General features: G+C 43.0%; 1 protein-coding gene across 1 annotated transcript in view; it reads left to right on the top strand.

Annotated features, from left to right (window-relative positions):
• Pla2r1 (phospholipase A2 receptor 1) overlaps positions 1-15,482 on the top strand; it is a 126,241-nt gene that overhangs the window by 70,295 nt on the left and 40,464 nt on the right. Inside the window, exons 11-12 of the mRNA XM_028868708.2 lie at positions 42-211; positions 15,103-15,305. Of these exons, the coding sequence (XP_028724541.1) occupies positions 42-211; positions 15,103-15,305 (373 nt within the window). The remainder of the gene's footprint in view (positions 1-41; positions 212-15,102; positions 15,306-15,482) is intronic.

The following is a 15,482-nucleotide window of genomic DNA, read 5'->3' as shown; positions in this document are numbered from 1 at the left end:
ACTTAGGATACTGATTTCCTTTTCTTTTTTTTATTTCCAAGGTTTGAGCAGGCTTTTATAACCGCTCTCATCAGCAGTGTGGCAAGAGCAAAAGACAATTATTTCTGGATAGCTCTTCAAGACCAAAACAATACAGGAGAATACACTTGGAGGACCGTGGGCCAGAGGGCTGAGCCAGTGCTGTACACACACTGGAACACACATCAACCCAGTGAGTAGTCCCCTGCAACACCGGCTCACCCCACCCCACCCCTGCAAATCTGCTTCCTTGGCCCCAAGTTCCCTCTTCGCTTTGGTCACTTCCTTTAGCTCTCCCTTAATGTTTCGTTAATGCCTCGTGTAACTGAAGTGATCACCACAGGTCTACATGGGGTAACATAGGGTGGCCATTTTAAAGTTCATATTCATCCCGTGATGTTTTTAGAGATGCAGCTATTGCTGGAGACCACACTTGCCTTAGTTATCAGAAAGTTTTGCCTTCCTTATGTCTTTCCCTATAGATCCTCCTCCTGGTCAGGGAATCAAGGATCTTAGCCAGTGTAGAATAATCCAGGTACAAGGAATAAGCTGTCTAACCAGTTCATAGGTGTTGCCACATGGCATCTTTGGGGAATGTAGGCCCATTACTGGAATGCTGTTCTTTTGGGTCTTCATGGATTCCTGAAGTTCTGTTATCAAAACCATCAGCCCTAACACGTGCAGCTCTGGGGCCCAGTGCACAAATCTGTGCCTGGCTGGCCCGTTTCAGAAAGGCTCACGGCTTCAGCCACAAACTAAAGCAGAACCAGTGTAAGAATAAGCTCCGGGTTCTGAGGGGGCTTAGGTTGACAGTCTAGACCGCTCATTCCTTCTCTGCCGCAGCATAAACACCCTTGGAAGCCTCGGTCCCTTTCTGTCTGTGCTGTTCCGTCAATACAAGGGAGGCAGGAAAGGAAATGTGTGAGAAGGCTCAGGCTCTGCTCTCTCAGAAGGTCCCAGGGTCTTTGTAGAAATCCGTCTATACATCTGGATACCAAGCTAAAGAGAGTTTTCACTAAACTGAAGAGGATGACTAGTGAAGTCTGAAACACCTCAAGGCAGGTGTTATACAACATGCCTGTGATCCCAGCACTCAGAGGAAGGCTGAAACAGGAAAATCATGAGTCAGAGGCTAGCCTGGGCTATATGGGAAGCTGGTGGTCAGTGTGGACTACTGTGGTGGTTTGAAAGAAAATGCCCCCCCCTAGAAAGTGGCACTATTAGGAGGTGTGGCTTTGTTGGAGTAGGTGTGGCCTTCTTGGAGGAAGTGTGTCACTGTGTAGGTGGGCTTTGAGGTCTCCTTTGCTCAAGCTATGCCAAGTGAAACAGTTCACTTCCTGTTGCCTGTGGATCAAGATGTAGAACTCTCAGCTCCTTCTCCAGCACCGTGTCTGCCTGCATGCCACCATGTCCCACCATGATGATAATGGACTAAACTTCTGAAACTGTAAGCCACTCAATTAAATATTTTCCTTTTTAAGAGTTGCTGTGGTCATGGTGTCTCCTCACACTAATATAAACCCTAAGTAAGACAACTACATAGAGACTATGTCTTAAAAAGCCACACAAATTTACTTTGGTTTTGTTTTTATAGTGGTGTGTGTGTATGTGTGTGCGCGTGCTCAAGTGTTCCACAGAGCATGTATAGCAGTCAAAGGACAACTTTTGGAAGCTCATGCAGGTCCCAGGTTGTCAGGCTTGGCAGCAGATGCTATTATCTGCTGAGCCATCCTGCCAGCCCATCTTTTCTTTTTCCTTCTATAAAAGTCTAGTCCAAAATTAATTCCTAATTTCAACTCCAGAAAATGATAGCCAAAGTGTCCATGGTTTTTTCAGTAATTCTCACTATGGATAACATGACATTGTGCCATAAGTTTCCCTGATCAGTTCCAGTCTTTGTCTATTACCTTGCAGCAACTAACCATACTGGTTTTTACTCTGGCATTTTCTGTTTGCATGAATCTCTACGAATTACATGGGTGCTCTAAGAAAAGGGAAGTACAGGAAGGAAAATGCGGAGGTCTTCTCCTCACCTCCCATCACCAACGCTTCCACTGATAACTAGTGTCTTCCCCTTGGTTTGTGTGTGTGTTCACAGCCTTTTATTTTGTTTTATGTTTTGAGTATGAGTGTTTCGCCTGCATGTGTGTCTTGGGGGGTCTCTGCAAACACCACAGCTGCCAGTGTCAATCCACAAGAGGCAAGATGGCAGTTCAGTTCATTGTGACCCAGTAGCCAGTGTTGGGTTCCAACTTCAAGAGTCTAACCTTGAGTAGTTATTTTAGGTATATTTAAGCACAGAAATTTTTGAAAAAAAGTTTCCTGGTGATAATTAACTCAATCCCATGTCCACAACAAAGATTAAGACATGATGACATCAAAACTCTTTGTAAAACATAAGTGACATCTTCCAAAAAGATGGGTTCTATGCACTAACTGAGTAAACAGACTCAATATAAGGGTCTGGGGAAGGATCCAGTGTGGCATGACCAGGCAGATAAGGCAAGGTCACCAGGACATTAAACACATCCACTTCCAGACTTCTGGGTGGAAAATAGGTTATATATCTCCCCCTTTGAAGAGACAACCCTGTGTGTTTAATATTCCTGGTTCTGTGAGCACAAGGACCTACATGCTTCCTGCACATGTTGATGCATCACTTGTATGCCTGGTGCCCACAGAAGCCAGAAAAGGGTGTCAGATCCCCTGTTCCTGAATTTACAGATGGCTGTGAGCCAACACATGGGTGCTGGGACTTGAACCCAGGGCCTATGGAACAGCAATCAATCCTCTTAAACATAGAGTCATCTCTCCAATCCCAGTCTTTTATTTTTTTAACTCACAGTCTCTCCTGGAGAACTTTCTATATCGATATTTATAATGCTTTTAACAATTCAATAGATACTAGTTTACAACATATCAATTTTTGAAAGATGTACTCATTCAAGCCACAGCAATAGAAACACACGAGATGAGCATTGTATGAAATACAAAATAAAGTACTCCTGTTTTTTTTCTTTAAGATTTATCTATTTATTATGTATATAGTGTTCTGCTTGCTTGCATGTATGCCTGCGGGGCAGAAGAGGGCACCAGATCTCACTATAGATGGTTGTGAACCACCATGTGGTTGCTGGAAATTGAACTCAGGACCTCTGGAAGAGCAGCCAGTGCTCTTAATCTCTGAGCCATGTTAGCTCCATGGTTTAAGTACCTATACTTTCTGAAGAGTTCCGGTTCCCAACCCAGTGTGTAAGAAGCTCAGAAGTGGCCATGCCATCCTAATAACGATTAAAAGCTGAACACTTCTAATGAGTCTTAGATCCATCAGCAAAGATAGATCAGACTAGAGGGCAAAGGCCGACCCACTAAACCAGAGACTCTCAACCTTTCACAGAGGTCATCTATGACCATCGGAAAACACAGATATTTACATTATGATTCATAATGGTAGCAAAATGATAATTATGAAGTAGCAAAGAAAACAATATTATGGTTGGGGGGGGTCACCACAACATGAGAAACTGTATTAAGGGTTGCAGCATTAGGAAGCTTAAACTAAAGAGACAGACAAGACAACAGAATCTCAACCTCCTGGGACAGAAACTCACAAGCAGAATCCTCCCCAAGGCCCAGGGCTGAGACAGGAAAACTCCAAATACACCTTTGAAATTGCTAGAAGCTGGGTGAGGGTACCCTGAAAGCCTACCCTCCAGAAGGGTCTCGTCACAGAGGGCTCCTCCACTTCTGTGAGCTCTGCTTCCAGGAGCAATGTTAGAGTCTCACAGCAAGTGTTGGGAAAATTTCCTTATGGTTCCAGCGAGAACATTCTGCCCTTGACAAAGCAGAAGAGGCTGTTTGGGGAGGATCACTGGTGTCCAGGGCTAGCCTTCTCCAGCCATTTTGTCCCCATGAGGGGGGGAAAGCCCTCACAGTTGGATACCACCAACCAAAAACATTAAGATCAGGGTCACGGGGTGTGGAGCACACGCCTCCATGACACTTGACCTCACAATATTCACCAACTTCCTTTTACCAAGTGCATCACATCCAGCTGCAGCATAAATACTGTCACAGGCTTAAAGGCAAAGTGTGCTGGCTGAAGAAACCGAACCAGCATCAGAACCAGCGATGTGGCAGGAAGGTTGGAATTATGAAGCAACCTTGAAATTGTAATTAATATCCTGAAGGTTTTAATGGAAGGAGAGATGGGCATTCTGAGGGAAAAGCCAAGAGAGCAAATGCAAGACATGAAGTATTCTAACAGAATTGAAGTACCCTGCACTTGCTGAGGAAGAGAGTCCTACACTCCAGACTATGACATAGAAACTTGAAAAATCTGAGAAACAAAGACAAAGAGCAAAGTAGCCAAGAACTGTGGGATAATTAAAAGATATTTAAATGTGTTCATGGGAAAAGCAAAAGAATGAGGAAGAGAGAAAGGAGCAGGGTGATCCTCCGACAATGAGTGTCTCCAAACCAGAGACTCTAGAAGCTCAGAGAACACCAAGCAAGATAAATGCCCTCCCGCTGAAAAACTACAGCTACACATATCATTTTCCTTTGTTTCTTTCTTTCTTTTATCAAAAATTAGATCTATTTTTCATACATTGTGTCTTGATTATGGTTCCCTTCCCTCTACTTCTCCTGGTTCCTCCCCACCTCCCCTTCCATTCAGATGCACCCCCTTTCTGTCCCTCATTAGAAAACACACAGGCCTCTAAAGGATAAAAATAAATAAGACAAGATAAGACAAATCAAGCACATCAAAATAGGACAAGCCAAGGCAAAGAAGGAAAAGAGCCCAAGCAAAGGTGCAAGAAACACATATAGAACCAGAGACGCATTCATTCTCACACTCAGGAATCCCATAAAAGCATAAAACCAGCAACCAGAATAAGTACACAAAGGACCTGTGGGGGAAAATAAAAGAGAAACAAAAATAATTTTTAAAGAAGACAGAAAAAAAAAAAAAGCCCAACATGACATTATGGGACAAGGAACTTCCAAGATGCCATTGAGTTCATTTGCTGTTGGTCATCTACTGCTGGACATGCAGCCCACCCTTATGAGAAGTTTGTTTCCCCCAGCGATCCTCTCTTGGAAAAAACTAAAGTTTCATTTGCAAGTGGCTATCAGTTGGAGATAGCTTCTGGGTTAGGGATGGGGCATGTGTCCACTTCTCCTTTCAGCTCTAGGACTCCCTCTGGTGTAGACCCGTGCGCCTTGTGCATGCTGAGTCGGCTCTATGAGTTCATATGTATGTTCACGAGGCCTTGTTTCCTTGGTGTCCTCCATCCCCTCTGGCTCTTACACTCTTTCTGCCTCCTCTTCTGTGGGGTCAGTCCCTGAACACTGAGGGGAGGAATTTGATGAAGGTGTCCCATGTAGGGCTGAGTGTTCCAAGGTCTCTCACTCCCTGCATAATGTCTGGCTGTGGGTCTCTGTATTTGTTCCCATTTGCTGTAGGAGGAAGCCTCTCCTGATGATGGCTGAACAAGGTGCTGATATATGAGTATAGCATAGGATTTTATTGCTACGTTCCTTTAGTTGAACAGTAGTATTTGGTTTTACCCTAGGTCCCTGAGCTATCTAGTCTCATGTTCTTGGTCACAGTGTTGAATATGATTTCTATTTCATTGGGTGGGCTTGAAGTCAAATCAGATGTTGGTTGGTGACTCCCACAAGCTTTGGGCCACCATTGCACTAATATATATTGCATGCAGGACACTATTGTATTTCAAAGGGCTTGTAGATGGGTTGGTATTTCTCCTTCTCTTTTGGTAGTGTGCAGAGTACCTTCCAGTACCAAAACCACTAACTTGCAGCAGTGAAAGCTCTCTGTAGGCACCAGCTTGACCTCTCCATGTTCAGTGAGTTGTGTGAGAATTGTCTCCAGCAATGGGGACTTGCTGTCAGTTTGTGGAGGGCAACCTATAGTCTTAGGAACAGCCTGGGTTGTTTGGGAATAACCATAGGGACCTTTTGGTCAACAACTCAATTAGATATAACAGATTCCCAGTACTGGAAAGTTCATTTGATGACAAGAATGTCCAAATGGGGCTCTGTCTCCCCCATTATTTGGAGATGTCATATAGATTGTCATATGTATACAAATCTTCTACTGTATTGGGCTTTCATACTACTCTTCAAATGGCCCTTTATTTTAGCTGTCTTTCCCTGTATTCCCTCCCTCCTCCTCCTCCTCTCCCCTCTCCCTCTCTGCTTGATCAATCTATTCCAGCCCTATCCCCACTCCCCCGCCCCTGACTTCTATTCATAGCTATCTGTTCTATTTTCCTTTCCTAGGGAAATATATCTGTTCCCTGCCCCCTTACTCTATTCCTAACCTCTGTAGTTCTATGGATTGTAGCTTGGTTATCATTGATTTGATTGACTTAACAGCTAATATCCACATATAAGCAAATACATATGGTATTTATCTTTCTGGGTCTCAGGATGATTTTTTTATGTTCCATCCATTTACTTACAAATTTCATGATATCATTTTTAACAGCTGAGTAATATTCCATTATGTAAATATATATTTTCTTTATCCATTCTTCTGTTGAGGGATGTCTAGGTTGTTTCCACTTTCTGGGTATTATGAATAGAGCAGCAATGAACATTGTTGGGCAAGTGTTTCTGTGATAGAATGAAGAGTCCCTTGAGTCATATACCTGGATCTTGAGGTAGATGGATTCCCATCTTTCTGAGGAACCACTACACTGATTTCCATAGCATTTGTACAAGCTTGCACTCCCACCAGCAATGAATGAGTGTTCCCCTTACTCCACATCCTTCCCAGCATAAGCTGTCATTTGTTTCATTGATCTTGGCCATTCTGACAGGTATAAGATGAAATCTCAAAGTAGTTTTGATTTCATTTCCCAGATGACTAAGGATTTACACATATCATTTTCAAACTTCAGACAAATAAAAGACAAAGGAGCCAGAGTGTGAAAGCCCCTTCCATGCACTGGAGCAAAGATAAGAATTACTTCTGACTTCTCAGGAACCATGCAGGCAAAACGAGAGTCTGTGAAATATCAGTGATGAAGGTGGGAGGGAGACCCCTAAGCGTTCTATTCTCTGTGAAATTATCCCCTAAAACTGAAGGAGAACTATTTTTATAAGACAAAAATTGAAGGACATTTTGCCAGTTGGCCTTGCCTGGCAAGAAAAATGATGGAGAAATGCAGACCTGCATTTTCTCCTGTATAAATGAAGTGCCTAACGGGGATGGGAGGGACTCTGGGTGATGGCCATGTGTCACTATGGGCTCATTAGTTGTGACAAATGTGCCCTCTATAGTGAGGGAGAGTTTGCAGGTAGCAGGGAAGGGGTTGTATGAGAACATTCTCCATCCCATTTAACTCTCTGCAGACCTAAAACTACTATTCTAAAAGTTTAGTCATTTTTTAAATTCTGCTTTTTAAAGATGCATGTAAAGTGACATTACAACTAACATTGCGTGCATGCGGTGCGTGTGTGTGTGTGTGTGTGTGTGTGTGTGTGTGTGTGTGTGTAAGCATCAGTTTAAGAAATCTGTATGGAGACTGCTGACTCTCCACAGCTCAGAGACAGGAAGCACCGTGGCCTGTGCATGCGGCGGGACAGTCTCCTTGTTCTGAGCTCTGAACGCCACTGTATGACAGAGAACGGCGCAGCTTTGTGTCACTGTGCTGTTAAGAGGGAACCACTCAGGATCGTGTCTGCAGCCTGTGGAATTCGGTTAGGAGTGTCTATACCTGTCAAAATAAATGAATACATTTTGAGCAGACAGAATTTTTGGTTTTCCATGTTAACTTCCTCAGGGCACATTTAGATGTCTGAAATCTGGAAATGAAGTGGAGCATCCTGTCATTCATAAGTTTCTGCGGTAATTTATTTGAGTGGCATTACTCTCTCTCTCTTTTCCCTGAAGCAAAAATAATGCCATGATGCTCAGCGTGGCTGTGCATGCTGACTGACATTGAGTAAATTGTCTCTGAATAAGATGAAAATGTAAATCGTTTCTGGAAAAAAATAGCAATATAAAAGCCCCTGTGTTTCTCTCTGCCTTTTAAATTGCAGCTTGTAGAAACACCACTGTAAATCACCTCTCCTCTCCTGCCTGTCACCAAAGCATCCATTAGCTCAGACCCCATGTCAGACTCTTAATCCAGCATAAACTGACTATCTAAATTGACCACTGAACAGGAAGCCCAAAGCTTTTTATAAACTCAGCTCAAGGCTGTCCTTAAGGTATGCCTACAAGATGGGCAACCCATGGTGAAATTATGGGTCAGCCATTTTCTTCAACTTTGTCTTATGTTCATCTAACATTATAATGAAGCACCAAGCAATCACTGAATCATGGTAAGTGTTGTCTCAACTCTAAGCTCAGGCCCATCTGAGTCTTTTCTCAAAACAGATCTCAGACATCAAATTGCTTCATCCACATATATTGCAGTGTTACCACTAAAATATAAGGTCTTCTCTGTCAAAAATATACTATGATGATCACATTTGAAACCATAATTCTTTAAAGATTTATTTATTTTTATGTATATGGGTGCTCTATCTGCATGTACAATTTTATGCCAGAAGGGGGCATCAGATCCCACTATAGACAGTTGTGAGCCACCATGTGGTTGTTGGGGATTGAACTCAGGACCTCTGGAAGAGCATCCAGTACTCTTAACCACTGAGCCATATCTCCAACCCTGAAACCATAATTCTCTAATTATAAAGTCATAACTCTTTCAGTTAATGCCCAAATATCTAAATTATACACACACACACACACACACACACACACACACACACACATATATATATTGTAACCACTATTTAGTATATTTTAAGGTTTGTTTGACTCAGGATCCAAATAACATTTGCATATTATAATTGGTTAATAAAGTTTCCTATGCTTTATTTTAATATCTAGATTCTCTATCCATCCCTTTTTTCTTTTAAAGTGTATTTACTAATTTAAGTGAGTTATTCATTTTATAAATTTTTCTAAAGTCTATACTTCATTGTTTGTTAAAGACCTAATAAAAATTGAGGTTTATTTTACTTTAGAAAAACTATGTTTTAGGTAGTTATTTGTTCTGTATAGAGTAACATTGTTGTGATAGGGAGTGTTTGATGATCAATGTGTAGATTCATTGATCCAGTAGAGATGGGTTTTGTTGTTGTTTGTTTGGTTTAGGGATTAAACTTGGGGTCTTCTGTTGATAGGCAAGTCATCTACTACCAAACTACACCCCTGGTCTTAGTGTATAGCTGTGATATTTCTATAAGAAAGTAACTCTCTGCAATCAATGTTTTGTTTGCTTTGTGGTACAGATTTTATAAGAAAGTCTCAGAACAGATGCTTGGTCATTCTTCTTCCTAGTTTCCAAAAGAATTATTTCCTCATTAGTGTCCTTCAAGAGTGAGCAATTAGAGGTTCGGGCTCCTCCAGCATCACAATGAAGGGAGGACTGTAAGCATTGATATACCTCCATCCATTGCAACTGTCCTTAATGCTTAAGTCCCATCTGCTTGATGGCAATGTCTTCAAGGATACTGGTACTCCTGAGTACTGGTCATGTGAAACTTCAGTCTTCCATAGGGTCCTTGTTGCCACTGTGACAAGATGTAAATTTCTGTGCCACTTTATCAAGAAGCCCCGGGTTTTCTTTAATAGGGAATAATGTCATTTTCACATTAATCTGGCCATAAGGGGGCTTGTGGGTTTGTTCCTGCTTCTAGGCTATTCCCCTGGACATGTCTAGAAAACGTGGTGTGTGTGTGTGTGTGTGTGTGTGTGTGTGTGTGTGTGTGTGTGTTTGCTTGCACTGCATGGATGAAGATGAGATGCTTTCAGTTTCAATTCAGGACTGCAGAGTTTTTGCTTAATTTCTCTTTTATCTGCATTTTTATGCCAAAATTCTCTGTTCCCTCAACACTAGGAAATTCTGACATTTTCCTCTTTTAAAACAACAAAAGGTCTCCCTAGCCTTACTTAGTATTTTGAGAGAAGTAGAGCATTCCATAAAACAGGAAACATGGTTTTGAACCACACTAGCCATTGCTACTGATTAAAGGGAGAAACAATAATGCATAGAAACAGAATGTCCTTGTATTTAGAGTGCAGATTCCAGTGAGTGGAGACAGCTCTATACTGGTGAACAGGAGTCACCTCCTGTTAAGATGGCACAAATATTTTCTAGGATAAGTGTGTGCTTCAGATGTGTCCCAACAGATTAAAAACCACCTGAAATCACTATTTCACAGCAGTCCATAATTTCAACTCTGCATCAGGACCATTCCTAGATCTGTCACATGGGACCATCCAGGGTACCTAGGCCCCAGTTCTTCCGAATCAGATGTAATCTGCCAGTTCAGGGCAACTGTGCCCCAACAAAGCAGGTCAGATTTGTCTGCCTAAAAGTGCCCTTTACAAAGTGAAGGCCAGGAAGCCTGTCACATCAATCAACAAACAATAATCAGGAGAGCCAAGCTTGAGGCGCCTCTGGATTCTGAAATGAAACCCCACATCCTGAGGATGCGCTCGTGAGGATGTTCTCAGCCTTGTTTCTGAGAACAGTTTCAGATCTCTTTATACTCAAGCAAAGTAACCTGTGACAGGAATTCTTTAAGGGAATCCTGTGGCTACATAAGGAGAGAAGCATGCTGGGGGCTGGGGCCAGGGGCAGCTCAGTGCAAGAGGAGGCTTGTTCTCATTAACCTTTCTAAAACACCGACCAAAAGCAACTTAGGAGGAAAGAGTTTATTCGACTTGCATATCCCGATCACCACAGTCCATCATCAGGGAACTGGAGACAGGAACCTGGAGGCAGGAACTGAAGCAGAGACAGGGCGGAACACTGCTTACTGGCTTGTTCCCTCCGGCTTGCTCAGCTTCCTTTCTTTTACAGCTCAGCCTACCTGTTCAATGATGTCACTACCCACAGTAGGCTGGGCCTTCCTGTGCTAATTAGCAATCAAGAAAATGCCCCACAGATATGACCATGGGCCAATCCAATGGAGGCAAATCCTCAACTGAGGCTCCCTCCTCGCAGTTCATGTCAAGTTGACATGAACCAGGCAATAGCACAGGGGCCATGACCTTGAGAGAACTCTTTCCTCTGGCATCTGTGTACTGAATACATCCCCAGGCCTCAGTACCAGCTCACAATTAGACTCTGATAAGACTGGTTTCCAGGCCAGGATCAAGCCCTCACTAACGCTCTGGCCTATGGTGATCACTGTCATCTTTGAGCCTCAGTTTTTCCATCTGAAGATGCTACCACAATCTCTGCCTCTGAGAGTGTTTGGAGATAAAGAGCAGAAAGACCACAGAAAGTAGCCAACACAATGCTGAGCAGATTGGGGTCGTCCACAAAACTCACCTTCCCTGCCCTGGGAGCTTTACCCCGTGGAAGAAGAAACCAGGGACAGGGAGGTTGAGGCAGGTAGAGACTCAAGAAGCGAGAGAGTTGTGGAAAGGAATTGGAAGTGACTGGACAGAACAAGTCAAATAACTGTCTAGCAACGCCAAGGCCCAGCATAATCCTGCCCTGCCCTGACACGACAAATTGGCTTGAGTAGTTGGTTTTATATTTAAGGATTTGACCAGAGAGGTCACAGTTGATAGCTTTCACAGCTCGATTCACTTCCTGTGATTAGCTGTGACACGTGGAAAAGTCTAGACTCGTGAGTTAGAAATTCTTAATTGCAGAAAGTTTTTCTGCTGATGTTTAAGGGAGATGGTGAAGGGGAGCAAGGAGAAAGGTGGGTCAAGAGAGTGCGTTGACATGTGAGATTTGAAGTTCACCAGTGAGGAGAAGGAAGGGAGTCATCCAATGGAAGAGCAGTTTCTTTGGGAGAAACCTGCCTCTGCTCTTCTAACCTTCCTTTATTATTTGACTTGGCAAGCTTTCCCATGAACTGACTTACAAATTCCCCTCATATCTCCCTTAGCCCAGCCTCCCTTTATTACACCATTTTACTGCTTCTCTGGGAGCGAGACTCTAAAATTTGGGTCAAAGGAGACATTAAGTTAACCACTTTAGAATACCAATAGCACTCCTGCAGCGCTCTTCATCCTCATCGTGGGCCACAAACATCTCCTTCCCCACTAATGAAGATGACTTGACTATCCACAGCATCTAAAAACCACAGCTAGTTAATCATTGTCTAATGTGGGGAGTGAGACAAAATGCAAGGCCAACAAAAAAAAAAAGTATTGCTGCAGACTTGCTGATTCAACCCTTTTAAAAATTCTGGAACACACAGCAGAACTTGTCACACACACACACACACACACACACACACACACACACACACACATACACACACACACACAGTTCCCAGTTTTGTAATGAAAATGCCCATAAGAATAGGATGGTTTTAGCTTTCTGTTTCACAGAGTCCTTTTTCGGAATTATTTCATTTGATCTCCATGAAGACCCATGAGAAGGAAAGGAATTATCTACTTTCACTAAAACTTATCGTGGTTAATTAATCAACTCCAATGTTAAGTTATTAAATATTTGTGCTGAGACTAGAATCCCAGCCTCAAGGCTCCAAATTAGAGGTTCTGTCTAGAAGACTTCTCACCTGTGCTCTGTGGGGAAGGAAAGTCCCACCAGGGTGCCTTCAAGGGATAGTTGAGGAATCAGCAACGTGCATGTTTCCCGTCAATTAGAACAGCTCCATGCTGTGGGATGGTCTTTCCGTATGCTGTGAATATGTGTTGCTACCATTGGTTCATAAATAAGCTGCTTTGACCTATGACAAGACAGCTTAGAGGCAGGTAGGAAATCCAAGCAGAGAGACAGAGAGGAGAAAGGCGTGGTCGGAGGAGGCTGAGATCCACTGGGGAAACAAGATGTAATACAACATAGGTAAAGCCACGAGACATGTGGCAATACATAGATTAATAGAAATGGATTAATTTAAGATGTAAGAGGTAGCTAGTAAGAAGCCTGAGCCATAGGCCAAACAGTTTGTAATTAATATATAAGCCTCTGAATATTTTATAAGCGGCCACAGGACTGCAGGTGGGAGAGATTTATCCAGACTGTGGGGCCCAGGCGGGACGGAGAAACTTCCCCCTACAGCCCCACAGTGTAGTGTAATGTCTGGGCCTTCCGTGGGGTTTCCACAGCTCAGTCTCACTTCAGAAAACACGCACTTATCCTCTATTGCTCATGATCCAGGTAGGTTGTGGGCCTCATCCCAAAGTTATATGCACTGGACCTACAAAACTTTGTTCATGGACCAAGGCAGTCATGTGAGCTCTGTTGCTTGCCTCTCCCCTCCCCCATCCCAGCTCCATCATTAGTACAAAGTCCTTGTCTGGGCCACCATAGGCATGTGCTGGCCTTGGTATGAACCGACACTCTTTTTTGTTCAATGTAAGCCACACTCAGTGTATTTTCTACTTTACACCTATTTGTTTTCACCTTTATGCATAGGCTTGTTTATACACAGAAGCATAATTCTACCTATACACTAACATAAGTGTGCCCATTTCTTCTAAGGAAAATTAAACCAGATAGATACCTCATACCAAATGACTACATAGTTTTAAAATGCTTTTAGGTCCAAACTTGTCACACATCTCCAGGTCCACCCTCCAGGGTCACTTGATTTTCATAAGCCCGCCTTGAGAACCCTTTCCAGCCTTTAAATTTCAGCTCAAATGCCACCTCCCATGAACTCTGCTGACAGATCTCTTTGGACGGGCTCTGTAGCTCCTTCTGAAGTCTGCCCCAGAACATACCTTTCCCTATTCCTCGGCATGTTATAGATGCATAATTTTGTGTAGCTATTGAGTGTCAGTTTAGTTCACTGAATGATCAGTCCAGACTCAAAGGGAAAAGAACCAATGGCATTCTCATTCAATTTTTAAAACAAAATTGTTTTCAGCTAATCAGCTAATATTTGCTGAAATATGAAATGCTTTTTTTTTTTTTTTTTTTGGCTTTTCGAAACAGGGTTTCTGTGTAGCCCTGGCTGTCCTGGAACTCTCTCTGTAGATCAGGTTGGCTTCAAACTCACAGAGATTCACCTGCCTCTGCCTCTGCCTCTGCCTCTGCCTCTGCCTCTGCCTCTGCCTCTGCCTCTGCCTCCCAAGTGCTGGGATTAAAGTTGTACACTACCACCACCTGGCTGAAATGCAAATTTTCAATGGTCTTATAAAATTGTATAAACTTTGCACAAACTTAGGAAACTTGATTCTGTCTATACATTGTTTCTATGGGCCAGGCATGGTGGTCCACACCTGTAATCTCGCCTTCTTGAGATAGAGAGAGGGAGATTGCAAATATAACGACTAGACTAATTAACAGGACCCCATCTCCAAAATCTTCATTGGAAATATGAACACTTATTTCTATGGAAAAGTATATTTCATGTTCAACACACATAGAAGAGCATGCGAATGTTAATAACTGAGGAGGTTTCACCTCTAACATTTTACACAGTATCTACTATGAAATTGGTGAGCTTTGTACCTCATTTAGAAACCATCTCCCTCATTTCCCTGATATCAGCTCTGGTCCTGCCTCCAACCCCCTGAGATTTATCCCATTTCAAGAGTTTATCTCCTTTTCTCCATTCTCCATGGTTTGTAGCTTAGAGTTTGGATCTTTGTTATGTTTCTTGTCTGTCTTGAATCCATTATTCATGTGACCGGGTTGCCACCGTGCATCTCGCTCTCCGGGGATGAGCACCGCGCACCTCGCATTGTGATGTTGGCAGTGTGGTTTCAAAGCATGTCACCCAGCAGTGGGGCATTCTTCAGCTCCCCCTCAGGACAGCCCCTCATTTCCCATCACCCACCATCTGAGCTCAAAGCAGACAATGTCCAAATTTCAGGCTTCACAGCTTCTTTTCTCTCCTGATTCTGTTTTCCGTTCTTCTCTCCCGAGATGAAGAGAAAGGAGATAATCGTGCCAATAAAGCATCCTTTTTCATCTCCATTGTTCTTCTCGGGTGCTTCATTATGACGTGTCAATTATTCAACACTCCAGAGAGCTGCCTTTGGAGCACGAAATGTTACAGTCATATTATATGAAAATGCTTCTTTTCTGCTCTCAGGCCACAGTGGAGGCTGTGTTGTTATGCGAGGAGGAAGTCCACCGGGTCGCTGGGAAGTGAAGGACTGCAGCAACTTTAAGGCAATGTCCCTGTGCAAGATGCCAGTCAAAACCTGGGAGACAACAGAGTTTGAAGGAAGGTGGCCCTTTCACGCTTGCTATTTGGATTGGGAATCAAAGTCTGGTCTGGCTAATTGCTTCAAGGTGATGTCAAGGCTATCTGCATATTCATTTGGTCCATGTATCCCTCTTTCTCTATTCTCAGACTTCCTTCCTTAGTGCCTGGTATATAGCACATGTACAGTCACTATCTCTCCTTATGTTTACATTCCAAATAATTCTAAATACTAAAAAGAGATGGCAGCTATCCCCAGCATCACT

The sequence above is a fragment of the Peromyscus leucopus genome, chromosome 4 (assembly GCF_004664715.2).
Source record: "Peromyscus leucopus breed LL Stock chromosome 4, UCI_PerLeu_2.1, whole genome shotgun sequence".
NCBI classification, from domain to species: Eukaryota; Metazoa; Chordata; class Mammalia; order Rodentia; family Cricetidae; genus Peromyscus; species Peromyscus leucopus.
Note: the sequence above shows the minus strand (reverse complement) of the source record. Positions and strands in the feature narration are given on the sequence as shown.